This window comes from Chelonia mydas, chromosome 24 (genome assembly GCF_015237465.2).
Source record: "Chelonia mydas isolate rCheMyd1 chromosome 24, rCheMyd1.pri.v2, whole genome shotgun sequence".
NCBI classification, from domain to species: Eukaryota; Metazoa; Chordata; order Testudines; family Cheloniidae; genus Chelonia; species Chelonia mydas.
In genome coordinates, this window is record NC_051264.2 from 13,098,209 (window position 1) to 13,115,500 (window position 17,292).

The 17,292-nt window shown below is 60.7% G+C and overlaps 2 protein-coding genes across 11 annotated transcripts in view; both read right to left on the bottom strand.

The window, feature by feature from the left end:
- ARHGAP33 (Rho GTPase activating protein 33) overlaps nucleotides 1–3,154 on the bottom strand; it is a 46,819-nt gene extending 43,665 nt beyond the window's left edge. Inside the window, exon 1 of one of the 5 annotated variants that reach the window (XM_043534937.1) lies at nucleotides 3,038–3,154. The gene's annotated coding sequence lies outside the window, so the exon portion shown is untranslated. Of the gene's footprint in view, nucleotides 1–2,442; nucleotides 2,585–3,037 lie in introns of those variants that run through there. The other 4 variants (XM_043534936.1, XM_043534932.1, XM_043534934.1 and 1 more) reach the window with 4 other exon arrangements.
- A 1,769-nt stretch (nucleotides 3,155–4,923) lies between these two features.
- Nucleotides 4,924–17,130, bottom strand: PROSER3 (proline and serine rich 3). 6 transcript variants are annotated; one of them, XM_037882931.2, is made up of 12 exons: nucleotides 16,981–17,130; nucleotides 16,207–16,330; nucleotides 15,574–15,851; nucleotides 15,139–15,281; nucleotides 14,926–14,969; nucleotides 14,454–14,542; nucleotides 14,073–14,197; nucleotides 13,608–13,795; nucleotides 6,913–7,542; nucleotides 6,398–6,575; nucleotides 5,977–6,058; nucleotides 4,924–5,830 (listed from the first exon to the last, which is right to left on the bottom strand). In XM_037882931.2, exons 1-12 carry the CDS (start codon nucleotides 17,043–17,045, stop codon nucleotides 5,761–5,763), a joined length of 2,016 nt encoding a protein of 671 aa, XP_037738859.2. In that variant the 5' UTR covers nucleotides 17,046–17,130; the 3' UTR covers nucleotides 4,924–5,760. The 6 variants fall into 6 exon arrangements, with proteins under 6 accessions (XP_037738859.2, XP_037738860.2, XP_037738858.2 ...); XM_037882932.2 differs by having other exon boundaries at nucleotides 13,608–13,789; nucleotides 14,067–14,197; nucleotides 16,222–16,330; nucleotides 16,981–17,129; XM_037882930.2 differs by having other exon boundaries at nucleotides 13,608–13,789; nucleotides 14,067–14,197; nucleotides 16,981–17,129.
- Nucleotides 17,131–17,292: the final 162 nt, after the last annotated feature.

Genomic DNA, 17,292 nt, shown 5'->3' on the forward strand with positions numbered 1-17,292 from the left:
GGGGGAGGGGAGCTGGCCTGCCTGCATCCCCATGATCTCCAAAGTCCAGTGTCCCTGACATTCACTGTTTCCCCACTGGTGATCTTGGTGGCAGGGGGCACAAAGGCTGGGTGGAGGGCAGGGCGGGAAATGCAAAAGGAAGAGACAGGCAGAGGGGGAAGTGCAAGTGGGGAGGGTGGGAAAGGAGGGAGCCCAAAAAAAAAAAAAAGGCTGTATAGGGAAGGGGGGTGGGGACAAGGGATTTCCCTCTCGCCCCCCTCCCCGCGCCCGCTGGGAAGGCGGATGGGCTGACAGCTGGGCTGGGGCTTTCCCAGGAGGTTGGAGGAGAAAGGACCCCCTCGCAGGAGAGGGGCTGGGGGGCAGTGAGTGACAGACACACATATGGAGGGGGACTCAGCTCCTCCAGCAGGGGTCAGCACACACACAGAGCTGGGCTCATCCCCTATAAGGGGGGGCAGTGTTCACATGCACACACATGCCAGCTGCACAGACGTGGGGTGGAGGGAAACCCCAGTCCCGTGGAGTGGGGCCCCCTGTGGCCCGGGGAGGCAAGAAGAAGCTGCGTCAGGAGCCAGAGTGGCTCTGGTAGATGTCTGGGAGCAGGGCCAATGGGGGGGGGTGTACATGTGCAGATGGATAGACAGACGTCTCTGCACATGGGCATGGATGGACAGGCAGATGGAGGGATGGATGGATGGATGGAGGGGTAAAGGATATGTGTGGGCAGGGGCGGAGGGGTGGGTGAGTGGAGGGTGCATGTGGGAGGGCAGATGGAGGGAGGGGTGCATGTGGGGAAGGACGGTTGGATGGATGGATGGATGGATGGATGAATGAAAGGGAAGGATGGATGGATCGAAAGGTAGAGGATATGTGTGGTCAGGGAAAAGGGTGGGTGTGGGGAAGAATGGGGGATGGAGGGTGCACGTTGGGGGCAGATGGAGGGAGGGGTGGGTGTGGGGAAGGACAGATGGAGGGTGCATGTGGGGCAGGGTAGATTGGTGGGAGGATGGTGGATGTGTGGAGGGGGGCAGATGGACGGAGGGGTGGGTGTGGGGAAGGACAGATGGAGGGTGCATGTGGGGCAGGGTAGATTGGTGGGAGGATGGTGGATGTGTGGAGGGGGGCAGATGGAGGGATCATAGACCCATAGCAATGTGGGGCTAAAAGGGACCTGGAGAGAGGATCCAGCCCAGCCAGGGCTGTCTGCCCTGCTTTTAGAAGCGTCCTGCGCCGGGACTCCCTACTGAGGTTCCTGTCCTGCCCCAGGGCACCTGCCAAGCTCCCCACACACAATGTCCAACCTTAGCTGGCCTCACGGCACTGCTGCCCTTTGCGCCTGGCCCTGCCAAGAGGCCTGGCTGCCCATCTGCACAACACGCCAGAGCCGGTGTCTCAGCTCCAGCTTCCTGGCACCAGGTTTCAGTCTCTCCTCCCAGCCCAGGGGTCCAGCCCTTTCCTCCTTTGCTGCTTTCCTTGCGGCTTTGCCAGCGGCCACATCACCCCCGTTGTGCAGCACCCAGAACCGGACCCAGGACACTGACCGAGGCCTCCTCGGCGCGGCTGCAGAGTGGCTCCTGTCTGGCTCCCAGGCCCCTGCTGGCCCAGCCGGAACCACGGGCTCTGGCTTGGCACTAGTGTTACTCTGGTGACCCATATCTAGCTTAACAAATTATTTGAGCATAAGCTTTCATGAGCTACAGCTCCCCCCAGCTCCTTCTCTGTGGGACTCTCCTAGGCTGGCAGCATCAGCTGGCATCTGGGCAGTGGCTCCCCCTCAGACCAGGGCTACACTCAAATCGTGCAGCGGTAGAACCACACCACTCGGGGTGTGAAAATCCCCCTGAGCGAGGCAGCTGCACCAGCCTAACCCCAGTGCAGACAGTGCCCTGGAGACTCAAAAGTGCCTCCCGGGGACATCGCTACCCTGCTCACGGAGGTGGTGCAGCGGCACCAGGCAGCATTGCATCAACCTGCCTTAGCCTTGTGTTTTGCACGTGGCCTCTGTGAATTTCAGCAGGTGTCTCCTGGGCCGTTTTCCCAGATCACTTGGGTTTCGAATCCTGTCCCCCAAAGCACTGGTGCTCCGCCTGGCGGGGTGCTGTCTGCAGAAGCTACAAGCTGCCATTAGCCCAATCCCTGATGAAGATAGTGCTCAAAACTGGAGCCAGGCTTGATCCTGGCGGGCCCCACTCGGTGCCAACCACCGACACAACCCCCTGGGAATGGGCACCTGCCCCCAGCAGACTCGGCTAGGCTGCATGGCCCTGATTTGCTCAGGAGGTCACGTGGGACAATATCAACAGCCTCACTGAAGGGGCAATAGCTCATGTCAACCACCTCCCCTTCCCCAAGGCTAGGCCCTGTCAGAGGAGAGTGGGTCATGGAAATGATTTGTTCTGGACAAACCCATGTGCCCCAAACAGTCAGGTCTCACTACCTCACCTGCTAAGGGCCAATCTCTCTCCCCGGCTGGTCAAGGAGCTCCTGGATTGTGCCTATGCACAGACAGGTGCGATGTTTCCCTTTCCAGGCCTCTGGGATCTCTCCTGTCCCCCACCAGTTCACAAAGGTGGAGTGGGCACGTAAGGAGGGGCAAGTGGATGGATGGAGGGGACGCGTGGGGAGGGGCAGGTGGATGGATGGATGGATGGAGGGGGCATGTTGGCAATGGTGGGTGGCAGGGTGGATGGAGGGGCACGTGCAGGAGGGGAGTAAAGGGCTGCATGGGGAGGAGGCCAGCCAGAGCCCCCTAGTAGAAGGTGTACGGGGAGGGGCAGGAGACCAGCCAGGCACTGCCCTAATGGGCAGCCAGAGCCCCCCCGGGGCAGCCAGTGCAAATGGGTGCAGGCGGCAGACCAAGCGAGCGGGGCGTGAGCCAGGAAGCGACAGAGCAGGAAGGCCCCCACTGAACAAGCGGGCCGGGATCCCTCGGACTCAGGTGGTGTCTCCGCCCCCTCGGGACTCTGCAGCTGGTGCTGCCCAGGCCATGGGACCCAGGCATCCAGGGCACCGGTGGCATCCCCCCAGGCCCTCCTACCTGTGGGGGCTCAGAGCCCGTGTCCGGGGGCGCCGGGGGCCAGTGTGGGGCCTGGGGAGCTGTGACTCTGCACTGCCTCGGGCCGCCCAGTGCAGGAAGTTGGAACCCACAGGTTAAACCACATTGTCGTGCTGCTTAGAGGGGAAGTCGAGTTGCTGATCCGTTCCTCCCAGGCTGCCTGCAGGGAGCTGCCCTGGGCATCACGTACAACGGGGGCGCTGGGGGCAACAGGCAGCATCAGCACATGGCACTGAGCTTCCCAGCCCCTACCCTGGGGCCAGATAGGGCTGGCGTCTCTAGAGGGAAAGCCCCAGCCCCCATCCCCACCCCGGCAGCCAGCCAGTCCCCCCAGTTAGAATCATAGAATATCAGGGTTGGAAGGGACCTCAGGAGGTCATCTAGTCGAACCCCCGGCTCAAAGCAGGAGCGATCCCCAATTAAATCATCCTAGCCAGGGCTTTGTCAAGCCTGACCTTAAAAACTTCTAAGGAAGGAGATTCCACCACCTCCCTAGGTAGCGCATTGCAGTGTTTCACCACCCTCCTAGTGAAAAAGTTTTTCCGAATAGCCAACCTAAACCTCCCCCGCTGCAACTTGAGACCATTACTCCTTGTTCTGTTCTCCGTGGTAGCTGATGACAGTCTAGATCCATCCTCTTTGGAACCCCCTTTCAGGTAGTTGAAAGCAGCCATCAAATCCCCCCTCATTCTTCTCTTCCGCAGACTAAACAATCCCATTTCCCTCAGCCTCTCCTCATAAGTCATGTGTTCCAGTCACCTAATTATTTTTGTTGCCCTCCGCTGGACTTTTTCCAATTTTTCCACATCCTTCTTGTAGTGTGGGGCCCATACCTGGACACAGTACTCCCGATGAGGCCTCACCAATGTCGAATAGAGGGGAACGATCACGTCCCTCGATCTGCTGGCAATGTCCCTACATATACATCCCAAAATGCCATTGGCCTTATTGGCAACAAGCGCACACTGTTGACTCATATCCAGCTTCTCGTCCACTGTAACCCCTAGGTCCTTTTCTGCTGAACTGCTGCCGAGCCATTCGGTCCCTAGTCTGTAGCGGTGCATGGGATTCTTCCGTCCTAAGTGCAGGACTCTGCACTTGTCCTTGTTGAACCTCATCAGATTTCTTTTGGCCCAATCCTCTAATTTGTCTAGGGCCCTCTGTATCCTAGCCCTACCCTCCAGTGTATCTACCTCTCCTCCCAGTTTAGTGTCATCTGCAAACTTGCTGAGGGTGCAATCCACACCATCCTCCAGATCATTTATGAAGATATTGAACAAAACTGGCCTGCGGACCGACCCTTGGGGCACTCCGCTTGATACCGGCTGCCAACTAGAACACCAATGGGTGCTGCGGGTCAGGATTGAGGGGCACCGGCAGAGCTGGCGGGTGAGGGAGGCTGGGACAGCATGGGACTGTAGGTCCCCCGCCCTTCTCCCCCCAGTAGCTGTGGGGACGGGAATTGTCCCCGCCCCCGTGCTGCTGGCTCCCACTTCCCGTTTGCAGGCGGCTGGGGCCAAAGCGCCGAGAGCCCAATTTAGCCTCGAGCTTGTGCTCACTTCCTGAGCACGGGACCGAGCTGGGCCCAGCCCCAGAGCGCTGGGGGGAAGGGATCACTCTGCTGGACTAGAGGCAGCTGGAGCAGAGGAAAATCCCCCTCTGCTGCCAGCAGGACAGGGTGCAGCACATACAGCAATGCAGCTGGTATGCCAGCCAGCAGAAGGCAGTGAGGTATGTGTATGTGTACACACCCCACTCTTCAACAGGGGGCAGTGGGGTACATCCCCAGCCAGGGGCAGTGTCTCACAGCCCCCTCACTCAGCACCCCACTACCCAGTTCCCCCCAGCGGAGCTGTCCTGGCAGGATGTGGCTGCCATAGGCAGGGAGTGGGGCCCCTGACTTTGTGGTTCCCTGTGGGGTGGGGGCCATGGGGTTGGCAGCACACACACGGCCACTGAGGACTGGACACACAAAGGGCTGATTATGAGGGGCTGGGGGAGCCAGGAGCCGGCACTTGTGGGCCTGACACGGGCGCTGGCCCCAGGCCAGGGAGAGCCAGAGTTGGGCACAGGGGGCCGGGCAGAGGGCCAAGCTTCCTCCCCTGGGGGGCAGTACAGGAGGAGGCATGGGGCTTCCCCGCTAGGGAGCACCAGCTCTTTCTGGGGGGCAAACTCCCTAGAGAGGAAAGGCCCCCTGCCTCATTCCCTGCCCCCTTGAGCTAGCCAGCCCCCCGTCATGAGGCCAGATAGGAGCTGGCACCCCCTATACCCCATTTCCACATCTCAGAGCCGGCTGCAGACAAGCCCATCCCACGCCAGTTAGGAAACACACTTTTATTACACTGCCTAAGAAAACAGCAAAAACCATACACACCCGGCCAGGGAACAGCTCCCCCCAGCACACCTGTGCCCTACAGCACCCCCCGCTGGGCCAGGCTGGGGGCTCCACCCGCAGCCAGCGCTCCCGCTGGGCCAATGACCCTACCCCAAGGGGCACGAGGCCCTGGCTGGCAGGCAGCGCTAGGTAGCCTATCTGGCCCAAGGGGAGCTGGCAGATTCACCCACCCCCGGCTCTGGGCTGACTCGGCCTTGAGATGGGGGCACGTGGACTCACAGCAAGTCGCCCTGGCTCAGGATATTGTTACGGCCCCCCAAGGCCGATTCCAGACAGAGCAGGACTGGAAGAGAGGGCGACCCAGAGACCCTCAGCAGGGGCGGCCGGGCGGCTCAGCCAAGCCCTGAGACATGAGCCTGGACACTGCGATGTCGACGGCCCTGTGGGGTGAGAGAGCTCAAATTAGCACTGAGAGTGCCCTGAATAGCTGCATCTCCCAGCCGGGCAGGCCAGCTGCCCCATGGGGATGGCAGCCATCCCCTGCCCTGCCCCACAGCACCCCCTCGTGTTGCGCCAGGGTAATTACCGGAGCTGGCTGCGCAGATCCTCTCGTTGGCCCCGCAGCACCTCCAGCAGTGGATCCTCCTCGAACTCAGTGCCATCTGATTCTGGGGGCAACAGAGAGAGCCCTGCTCACACCCCAGCCACGTCCCCCCAAATCCCACCTGCCCCACTCACACCCCAGCCAGGTCCCCCCAAATCCCACCTGCCCCGCTCACACCCCCACTCAGACCCCAGCAAGATCCCCCACCCCCAAGATCCCATCCAGTTCCCCCCAGCGGGACCCTGGCTAGATCCCTCCCTAGCCCTGCTCAGAGCCCCTCCACCCACACCCTGAAATGAGACCTGAGCAGATCTCCCACTTCCTGCTGCCACTCCTCACTGAGCCCCCCCCCCAGCCCTCTCCTCCCTACCCGGGCTGCCAGCCACCCCCTGCACCCCCTCACCCTCCGCCTCCTCTAGCAGCTGAGCCGCCAGCTGCAGCAGCTGTGGGTGCTGGGAGCCAGGGGCCGGGAGCTCCCCTGCTGCACCCTGCTCTGAAGGAGAGACTGCTCCCTGCCCTGACTGGTGTCCCCTGGTGGGGTGGGGGGATGCTGGGGGGGAGAACAGCCTCTCAGAGATCACCTGGAAAAGAGAGAGATACAGGAGGTCACTTGCCCTGCTCTCTGCACCTCTAGCCCACACCCCTACCCTGCTCCCTGCAGCCAGTGCCCCATCCCCAGAGGCAGCGCCCCTACTGTGCCAGCACCCTGCCCTACCCCACTCCCCTACCCCACCCCCAACTAACACCCCGCCTCACTCCCCACAGCCAGCACCCCAGCCCCAACCCCCTCTGCTGGGAGGCCAGGTGCTCCCCAGGCACCCCTGCCCCCCACAGTGCCCCTTGCTGGGAGAGGAGCTCCCTCCACAGCCAGTGACCCCACCCCACTCTCCACAGCCAGGCTCTCTCTGGGTACTGCACCTGCCCCAGAGCACTGTGGATGGATGACTCCCCCCTCCTGCTCCTCCAGCTGGGGGTGGCCTCTGGCTCCAGGGCAGCTCTGCCTTGCGACGGCTGAGGTTTGGAAGGCTGCTGGGTCTCTTTAAGTATGTTCTGTGCCACACCCACTGCCCACATTCCCCGCCGAGCGTCCCGGGAGGCGGCCCGCTCCGCCGGTCCCGCTGCCCGCCGAGCGTCCCGGGAGGCGGCCCGCTCCGCCGGTCCCGCTGCCCGCCGAGCGTCCCGGGAGGCGGCCCGCTCCGCCGGTCCCGCTGCCCGCCGAGCGTCCCGGGAGCTCCACCTCTCTGCAGCTCCTCCTCCATCTCCCTCAGGCTGTGGTGTGCTGGAGGGAGTTGCAACAGATGCCAGCTGCCCCAGGACATGAACTGCTATGGGGTTCTGCCTCACAGCTGGCTCAGCACTCAGGAAGGGCACCTCCAGGGGGTGCCCCATTCCTTGGTGAAGCACAGAGGATCCTGGTGCCCACTCCAGGCCAGATCTCACTTCTGGCTGGGCAGCAGGTGCTGGGAACGCAGTGCCATCTCCGCTCTTCCACGCTGCCACGCCTGGCAGCAGCCCAAGGCCAGGACGTGTCATGCACGCCCCATCACCCTGCAGGAATAAGGGGAGAGATGTGCCGATGAAGGGGCATTGCCTGCAATATCCTGGAATAATATTAAGTATCACCGGAGCTCGCTGCATTAAAAAACACAAACATTTGTGCATCACCACGGGATTGTCCATGACTTCGCTGGGAGACACACCAGATGGCAACCCTGGGAAATGCTACAAGCTTCAAGGCACTCTCCGAACCAATGGGCCAGCCAACGCCAGCTCGGAGTGCCTAGGAGACGCTCGGGTGGCGGGGAAGGCACCCTCCAGAGCAGCCCAAGGGGAAACCTGCTGTCAACTACTCACCTGCGACAGGAAGCCCAGCCCAAGGGCCCAAGCTGGACAAGGGAGACTCACAGACAGATGGGGTTGCTCGGGCGGAGCTAAGAGTTGCTACAGATTCCTAGATCCCAAGGCCAGAAGGGACCATAGTGATTACCTAGTCTGGCCCCTTGTGTAACACAACCTGAGAACTGTCCTGAAGAATTCCTTAAGCTGCGTGGCAATGGGGGAATTTTCTGTCATCTTTTTATGATGCCAATGTGTCCTCAGTTTCCCCTATATGACGCATTGTTACCCGGTGGGGGGATGGGACGAAATGGGAATGTTCTTAATCTGTTTTCTCTGAATACTGTGTGTGTCTCAGCTTCCCCTATATCAGGGGTGGGCAAACTATGGCCTGTTGGCCGCGTCCAGCCCGTGAGACCTTTTAATTGGCCCTCCAGCTCCTGCCGGGGAGCTGGAGCTTGCCCCGCTCCGCGCATGGCTCCCGGAAGCAGCAGCATGTCCCCCCCAAGGGGACTCTGCATGCTGACCCCATCCCCAAGCGCCATCTCTGCAGCTCCCATTGTCCGCAAGGGCGGCGCCTGCAGATGGGGCAGCATACAGAGATACCTGGCTGGCACTGCACCTCTGCATAGGAGCCGGAGGGGGGACATGCCGCTGCTTCCAGGAGCTGGCTGAGGTAAGCACAACCCAGACCCTCCACCCCATACCACCTCCCGCGCCCCAGCCCCAATCCCCCTCCCACCCTCCGAACCCCTCAGTCCCAGCCCGGGGCACCCTCCTACACCCCAAACCACTCATCCCTACCCCAGAGCCTGTACCCCCTCCCACACCCCAACCCCCTGCCTCAGCCTGGAGCCCCCTCCCATACTCCAAACCCCTCTGTTCCACCCCCAGCCCCCTCCTGCACCCCTGGCCCCACCCCAGAGCCTTCACCCCCACCTGTATCCCAACCCCAGCCTGGAGCCCCCTCCGGCAGCCTGAACTCCTCATTTCTGGACCCACCCCAGAGCCCGCTCCCTCAACCGGAGCCCTCACCCCCAACCCCAATTTCGTTGAAATTATGTGGCAGGCCATGAATACTAATACCCAGATGTGGCCCTCAGGCCAAAAAGTTTGCCCACCCCTGCCCTATATGTTACTCAAGTATCTAGGTGGTGGGATGATTGTTGCAGAGACCCCTAGAGGGCAGATGTGACTGCTGGTGAGCTGCAGAGAACAGCCCACATGGTGTATCCTGGCAACTGATGGCCAGGCCCCCTCCTCTGCAAGAACCAGCCAGAGGTGCTGGTGCAGACCAGGGGACCTGCTGGCCCAGGAAAGAGACAAAGGAAGGAGGAGGGGCAGTGGGCAGCTGAAAGGGTCAGTCTCCTGGTTTGGGATGAGGGGGAAGGGGGGGGCAGGTGGAGTGCAGGGCTCCACACCCCACCCACCAAGATGGACTCTGTTCCAGGTGGATTCACTGCGGGGAGCTCATGGGGCTGAATGCTGGGAGGTTGGCCCCAGGAAGTGCCGAAGCTGAAGATGCTTCTTGCTCTCGTGGAAGGGCCCCTGCAGGGAGACTTGCTACACCAGAATCTGGGCTGAGCCTCACACAGAGCAGTTCCAGAGCACCCAGACTGACTCCATGACAGGGGAAAAGGTTTGTTTGCTCTCAGGATGGGCTGGGAAAGGAGACAAAGGTATGAAGGGCGTCCGGGTCCTTCAAAAGGACTGGCCAAGGCAGGCCCTGTATCAATAGAAAAGCCTAGAAGAAATGGCAAGCAGTCACCAGGACGCTGCCTGTAGGTGGAAGTGTCCCAGAGGAGACAGATTTCCCCGCCTCTCCACAGGGAGCAGAGCAGAGACCCAGCTGGAGAACAGAAGACAGGGAAAGTGCGAGGTGGGGGGAATAAAGCCTTGGCTGCTGGAGAGGCCTGGGGGCTCTCCCCGGGACCTGACCAAGGAGGTTGGATGGATGGACGGACAGGGTCAGAATGTGGGGTTCATTACAATGTGGCTGGGTTTGGGGTTTGTCACAGAGTCACGGGGCGATGCTCTGGAACTACTCCCTATGAAGCCAGTCAGGACTCTGGGGGAGCCTCCTCTCTCTGAGCTACACTGTCTCCAGGGCAAGAAGCTTACACAGCTTTGACCTTCCTGGAACCTCAGCTCTCAGAGCCTTCAGCATGCCCCTCTCTTGCTAATCCCCTTTCGTTCTACTGCTCCCCAGTCACTTATTGCAGGATGCTCTGTCCACAGGGTGCAGTTTATCATAGAATCTAAGGGTTGGAAGAGACCTCAGGAGGGCATCTAGTCCAATCCCCTGCTCAATGCAGGACCAACACCAACTAAATCATCCCAGCCAGGGCTTTGTCAAACAGGGCCTTAAAAACTTCTAAGGATGGAGATTCCACCTCCTCCCTAGGTAACCCATTCCAGTGCTTCACCACCCTCCTAGTGAAATAGTGTTTCCTAATATCCAACCTAGACTTCCCCCGCTGCAACTTGAGACCATTGCTGCTTCTTCTGTCATCACTGAGAACATCCTAGCTCCATCCCCTTTGGAACCCCTCTTCAGGTAGTTGAAGGCTGCTCTCAAATCCCCCCCTCACTCTTCTCTTCTGCAGACTAAATAACCCCAGTTCCCTCAGCCTCTCCTCGTAAGTCATGCACCCCAGCCCCCTAATCATTTTTATTTCCCTCTGCTGGACTGTCTAATTTGTCCACATCCCTTCTGTAGTTGGGGGGGGGGGGGGGGACCACCAAAACTGGACGCAATACTCCGGGTGTGGCCCCACCATTGCCGAATAGAGGGGAATAATCACTTCCCTCAATCTGCTGGCAATGCTTCTACTAATACAGCTCAATATGCCATTGGCCTTCTTGGCAACAAGGGCACACTGCTGACTCATATCCAGCTTCTGGTTCTCAGTAATCCCCAGGTCAGGTCCTTTTCTGCAGAACTGCTGCTTAGCCAGTCGGTCCCCAGCCTGTAGCGGTGCATGGGATTCTTCCTAAGTGCAGGACTCTGCACTTGTCCTTGTTGAACCTCATCAGATTTCTTTTGGCCCAATCCTCCAATTTGTCTAGGTCACTCTGGACCCTATCCTTACCCTCCAACATATCTACCTCTCCCCCCCAGCTTAGTGTCATCTGTGAACTTGCTGAGGGTGCAATCCACACCATCATTCAGATCATTAATAAAGATGTTGAACAAAACCGGCCCCAGGACTGACCCCTGGGGCACTCCGCTTGATACCAGCTGTCAACTAGACATCGAGCCGTTTATCACTATCCGTTGAGCCCGACAATCTAGCCAGCTTTCTATCCACCTTATAGTCCATTCATCCAATCTATACTTTTTTAACTTGCTGGCAAGAATACTGTGGGAGACCATATCAAAAGCTTTGCTAAAGTCAAGATATATCACATCTCCCGTATTCCCTATATCCACAGAGCCAGTTACCTCATCATAGAAGGCGATCTATCCCACCACTGCCACCAGTTGTCATGGAATCCCCGGACCGATGCTCTGTAACTACTCCCTACGAAGCCAGTCAGGACTCTGGGAGAGCCTCCTCTCTCTGAGCTATACTGTCTCCAGGGCAAGAAGCTTACACAGCTTCAACCTTCCTGGGTCTGACCTCAGAGCATTCAGCATCCCCTTCCACACCGCCTGGGCGGGGAAGCCAGAGGGTCCTGCACTCCAACTCCGCAGTCAGACATGACTCTCAGCCAGCCAGTAAAACAGAAGGTTTATTCGTCAACAGGAACACAGCGTAGGGCAGAAATCAGTGATTTTCAGCCAAGTCCATCTTGTGGGGGAGGGGAGCCCAGAGCCAGGGCTCTGGTTCTCCCCCTGCTCACCAAGCCAGCCAAGACCAACATGCTTCCAGCTGCCTGGCCCCTGCCCTGCCGTTGCTCCTCCTCCAGCCTTTGTCTCACTTCCCGGGCCAAGAGTCTCCTGTTCGCATCCCCCTCCTGGGTCTCAGCTTACGAAGGGGCGGCCATAGCATCCATGTGGGCAGCTGGATCAGCCCCCGCAAAAGTCACACACCCTTATTCCCACCACCTAAACATTGGTGCAATACACAGGGAAACTGAGGCACACACAGCACTCATGCAAAACAGTAAGACTCACATACAACATAACAAGGGGAAAATCCCCACTTCGTCACAGGGTTGACCTGGCTACGATAAATCACCCCTTCACCTTCCCCTCTTCGTTAAGCTATAATCTCAGGCTGCGGCTATGTTACAAAAGGACGTCGATCTAACTTACATTGGCACGTGGCTGCTGCAGTTATTGAACGGTGACTGTGTGTCCACGTAAGCTGGCTACCTTGCATCACCCTAACTCTAGTGTAGACCAGGGCTTAGGGATGACACTTCCGTGACTAGGTCAACCCAACGCAGCCTACCTCGAACGAACCGAGTAGTGCAGACCAGGCCTCCATCTGTCGCTCTCGGGCAGGTTTTCTAACCCTTCTCTGGTCCCCCTCCTATTTATCCTCATCCTTGAGCGGTAGCACAGAGGTGGATGGTGAGGTCCAGCACACGGGCTATGAACTGGACAGCACTGAGACAGGGCGAGAGCTGGGAATACAGCGCACAGGGGAGCTGACCAGAAAGGCTCTGAGCAGTTTGTGGCTAGGAAAGGCAGCAGCTGTATGATGCCCTGTCACACATAAAGGCTCACCCGGGAGCATCACTGGTGCAAGAATTGGTGGAGGGTGCTCTGAGTGGGGTGGGGGGAGTTACACAGAAACGGTAGGTGAACTATGATGAAGCGGTGGGATTTTCTTGGTGTCTTGCATGAGTGCGGTCTGTGGCTCAGTTCCCCTGTGTGCTGAACGAGTTGGTGGGAGGGAGTTTGTTGCTGGAGAGGACCAGGTGTGACCTCACCTGGCAGTCAGGAACCCAACAACTGCCTGGAGATTGGGTACCCTAGTGACTAGTAGGACCCCCAGTTTGGCAGTCAGCCAATTCTGGCCCATGGGAGAACAATGGGCTGAGGAGAGAGGAAGGACTTCTGCGGCTGGGTTCCAGCCAGTGGGGGAACAAAGGATGGAAGAGAGAGGGCCTCAGTGGCCTGTATACCTGGGACCAAGACAGTGAACTGAGGAGGGGCTGTAGGGAAGGTGATATAGGGTGCTCGGCTGGAAGGAGGAGGCTGCTGAGCTGGGGACAAAGAGCAGCCTGAGCCCAGCAGGACTGGGACAGACCCACGTGGATGGTGCTGAGACTGGCCAGGCTCAAGAGCCCCAAGAACTGCCTGTGCTGGATTCAGATGCTCACTGAACCCTCCTGTGTTACGCTGGCTGGGAGTCACTGCAGGGTAGAGATCGGGGTTGCATTGCTCTCTCTAGGCACGGAGGCCCCGGGGTCCAGCGTGAGTGGACACTCTGAGGGGACCCATGGAAGGTTCAGAGGGGTGCAGGTCCAGGAGGCGCTAGAGTGCAGGGCTTAACCCCCGGAGAACATGTGGGCCCAGGAGAAGGGCTGTCACACTGACGGGAGCTCCTCCCAGGGACCGTACAGAGCCGAGAGAGCACGGGGAATGAGTGTCCATGACATGACCCAGGGTAGTTTGACTTGCCCAGCACTCTGGGGCAGGGCAGGCAGGGAACAGGCACATATAACATTGCAGTGGGGCAGCTCGCCCAGCACTGAGATGCAGCCAGCTCTCGGGCAGGGTAGACAGGGAACAGCCCCACAGCTGGCTGTGCCCCCATGATCCCTGCTGGGAGAGGCAGGTCTCCTAGAATCATCCCCTCAAATCACCCCTGAGCTCCTACCGTCTTTGGGCCCCAGGCCAGCTGACTCTTCCAGCCCAGCATGGACAGTGACCTGCCGGCCTGGCTTGCTTGCTCCATCTTCCGACGCAGGCGCCACTGGAAAAGGATGTCATCCTCCGGCCGAGTGGAAGAGGAGCTTTGTGGGATATGGGCAGGAGGCCAGCAGGCAGGAGGCAGGGGCCCTGGGGGGAGACAAAGGGAGGAACAAGAGACCGGGAATAACCCGCTCTGGGCCTGGATGGGAGCTGGCGCCCCCTGGAGAGGAAAGGCTCTGTGTTCCATTCCCTGCCCCCAGAGCCAGCCAGTTCCCCACCCTGGGGACAGATGGGAGCCGGTGCCCCCTAGAGGGGAAGGTCTTGTGTTCCATTCCCCTCTCCCTGAGCCAGCTCATCCCCACCTTGGGGCTGGATCGGAGCTGGCGCCCCCTAGAGGGGAAAGGCCCAGTACCCCCGTTCCTACCTGGGGAGGGCTCCAGCAGGGAGAGGTGAGGGGGGCTGGGAAGCGTCTGGTCTGAGTCCGGGATGCTGGATGGAGGTGTGGAGCGCAGCCCCTCAGAGCTGACAGGGATGGTGCTGCTCAGGGAGGACTCACTGCAGGAAGAGCAGGCAAGCTTAGAGGGGGCAGCGGGTTTGTCCGTTGGAGGGCATCCTGCCTCTCCCCAGTGTGCAGGAGGGGCCGGAGGGGGGATACCCAGCGGGGGTGTGCGTGTGTCCAACAGGGGGTGAGATGGGGGGGGTTGCAGGGGTGGGGATGTGTACACGGCAGGGAAGAGGGTACCAACGGGGGGGGGCGGGGGGAGGGGGTGGAATACCCAGTGCGGGGGAGGGGGCGGTGTCTGGACAGTACCTTCTCAGCAGCAGCCGGGCGGCTCTCTCCTGCAGGCTGCGGGTGTCAGGGTCAGGCGACTCCAGCAGGGAGGTGTCTGAGGGGACCCCCTGGAACAGAGCAAGTGTGCAGTACAGGCAACAGCCCCACAACCAGGCCCCAGGGAGCTGGCAGCACCAGGGACTGTCCCCCACAGAGCCAGCTAGAGTACATGGTCCCCTGCTGCCCCAGAGAGGGGCTGGGCAGGGTCCTGGGGGCAGAGGAATCCCCAGAGCAGAGAGAGAGAGGGGCTGGGCAGGGTCTTGTGGGGGAATCCACAAAGCAGATAGAGAAGGCCTGGGCAGGGTCCTGGGGGTGGGGTGGGATCCCCAGAGTGGATAGAGAGGGGCTAGGTAGGGTCCCAGGGGCACCCCAGAGCCAGCCTGACCCTCTCCCTTGTTAAGTGGCTGCCCGATGCCCGCCAGCTCTGAATCCCTGCAAGCGACATACTGACCATGGGGCGCAGTGGGGGTCTGGCCTCTTCCAGCTTGGCGCAGTCTGTAAGGAGATGGCCCAGTTAAAGGAGGGTCCAGGGAACCAACCAGCCCCTCCACCCGCAAGGACCTCAAGCGGGGGAGGGGTATGGACCCTTTAGTCTAAGTGCCCTCCCGCAAGCAGGGACCCTGAGCTAGGGAGTGGGGGACCCCTGCCCAGCAAGGGGGGGTACCTGGCTTTGCCCCCCCTTTTGAGGTGGAGCTGTCAGAGGGAGGTGCTGGCTCGAGCCACCAGAACTCCCTGGCTGTGGGGATGGGGGGCACCTGGCGCTGGCTGCGGCTGCTCGGCTGCCCATGGCGGAAACGCTCTATGTACCTGTAGGGAAAGGAGATGGTGTTAATGGTCACCTGCCCTGCCCGGAGCCAGGCCTAACACCAAGGAGTCCTGGCTCCCAATCACCACTTCCCTGCTCTAACCACTAGACCCCACTCCCCTCCCAGAACTTACAGAGAACCCAAGAGTCTTGGCTCCCAATCTGCCCTCCCTTGCTCTAACCACTAGACCCCACTCCCCTCTCAGAGCTGGGATAGAACCTAGGAGCCCTGGCTCCCAGCCCCCACCCACCACACTCTGACCACCAAGCTCCACTGCCCTGGGAGCAGCTCACTTGGCAATGATGGACTCTCCATCCCGGGCTGAGGCAAGGGGGTCCAGCAGCTGCCTCAAGTCTGGTGTCTTCTCGGGGGTGCTAGGGGAGCTGCACTCGGTCGAGGGCCATGATTCCAGGAAGGGGTTGGTGGAGTCTGAGTCCAGAGCTGTCCCCCAGCAGCTGGGGCCCTGCAGGAAGCTGAGGTCTTGGGGGCTGGAGGCTGTGGGCTCAGGGTGGCACTGTCGGTGCAGGGTGATGGCAGGGACACCAGGCAGCAGGTGGGCTGGGCTCAGGGCCTAGAGGGGAAACGGAGAAAGCCCAGGAGTGTGATGGGGGCCAGCCTGGGCAGAGACTGCACCCCCATCTCTCCCAGGATGCAGCCCCCACAGACCTCCACAGCCCAACCTGGTTTCCCCATAACAGCCCCTGCCTGACCCAGCTCCACCCCTGCAGCCCCCTAATGTGACCCAGCTCCCCTCTGCAGCACTCCCCCGCACAGCCCAACCCAGCTTCCCCTAACTCCCCATACAAAGCCTTTCCCAGGACCCTCAATGCCTCTCTGCAGCCCCCACCCTGACTCAGTTTCCCCCCAAACTCCACAACACAGCATGACCCAGCTCCCCCCTCCAGCCCCCCAATGCCTTCTCATACCCTCCCCCACCGGACCGTGCACTGGTGCTGTGGGCCGGGCAGGCGGGCAGGCGAAGGGTGGTAGTGGCTCCGGGCTGGGCTCCCCAAGGCAAAGGGGCTCCCCTGGACGGAGAACAGAGCTGTGCTGCAGGCAAAAGGGGAATGAGCAGGGTTCAGGGGCCGGGCCGGGCACCCCCCGTCAACCCAACCCCTAGAACCAGATAGCATCGCCCCCCCCCGCCCCTGGGACCAGACACCATCGCGCCCCCCACTCCCTCCCACACCCCGGGACCAGACACCATCGCCCCCCCAGTCCCCATACACACCCTGCGACCAGACACCATCGCCCCCCCAGTCCCCCCCATCCCCAACAGCATTGCCCCCCCAGTTCCCACGCACACCCCGGGACCATCAGCCCCCCAGTCCCCACACACACCCCGGGACCAGACACCATCGCCCCCCAGTTCCCCCCCCATCCCCAAGAGCACCACCCCCCAGTCCCCACGCACACCCCGGGACCAGACACCATGGCGCCCCCGTCCCCAGGCACCAGACAGCATCGCCGCCCCACGGCCTGAGCACGCTGGTATGCAGCCAGCTCTGGGGAGTCCGGGGGGAAGGTTGGGGAAGCGGGAGGACCCGATCTCGGGAGGACCCTACCTGGACTCCATCCTTCCCGGCCCCGGAGGTGCGGGACCGTGGGGGTTATGGGAACCCAGGCGTCCGGGCTCCACCCTCTATCCCAGCAACCCCCCAGGACCCTCCCCCAACCGAACTTGCCGCCCAGGCCATCACCTAGCAACGACCGCCAGGCATGTCGGGAAAAGCCGGCAGAGGACGGGAGTGGGCGTGTGTCCCATAATGCACCACGCTGTCTGGGATTTCCCCCGACCCCGCCGCTGAAAATGGCCGCCCAGGCGCCTGTCGGCGGGTCCTACACTTCCCATAAGGCACAGCGCCACCAGAGTACGCTCCCAAAGTGTCCCGCGCCTCTTTGCCTACAACTACCGTGAGTCATTTCGCCACTGACTACAACTCCCATGGGGCAGCGCAGCGCGCCACCGGCCACTCGATAAAAATGGCCGCCGGGCAGGTCTGTGCGTCCTA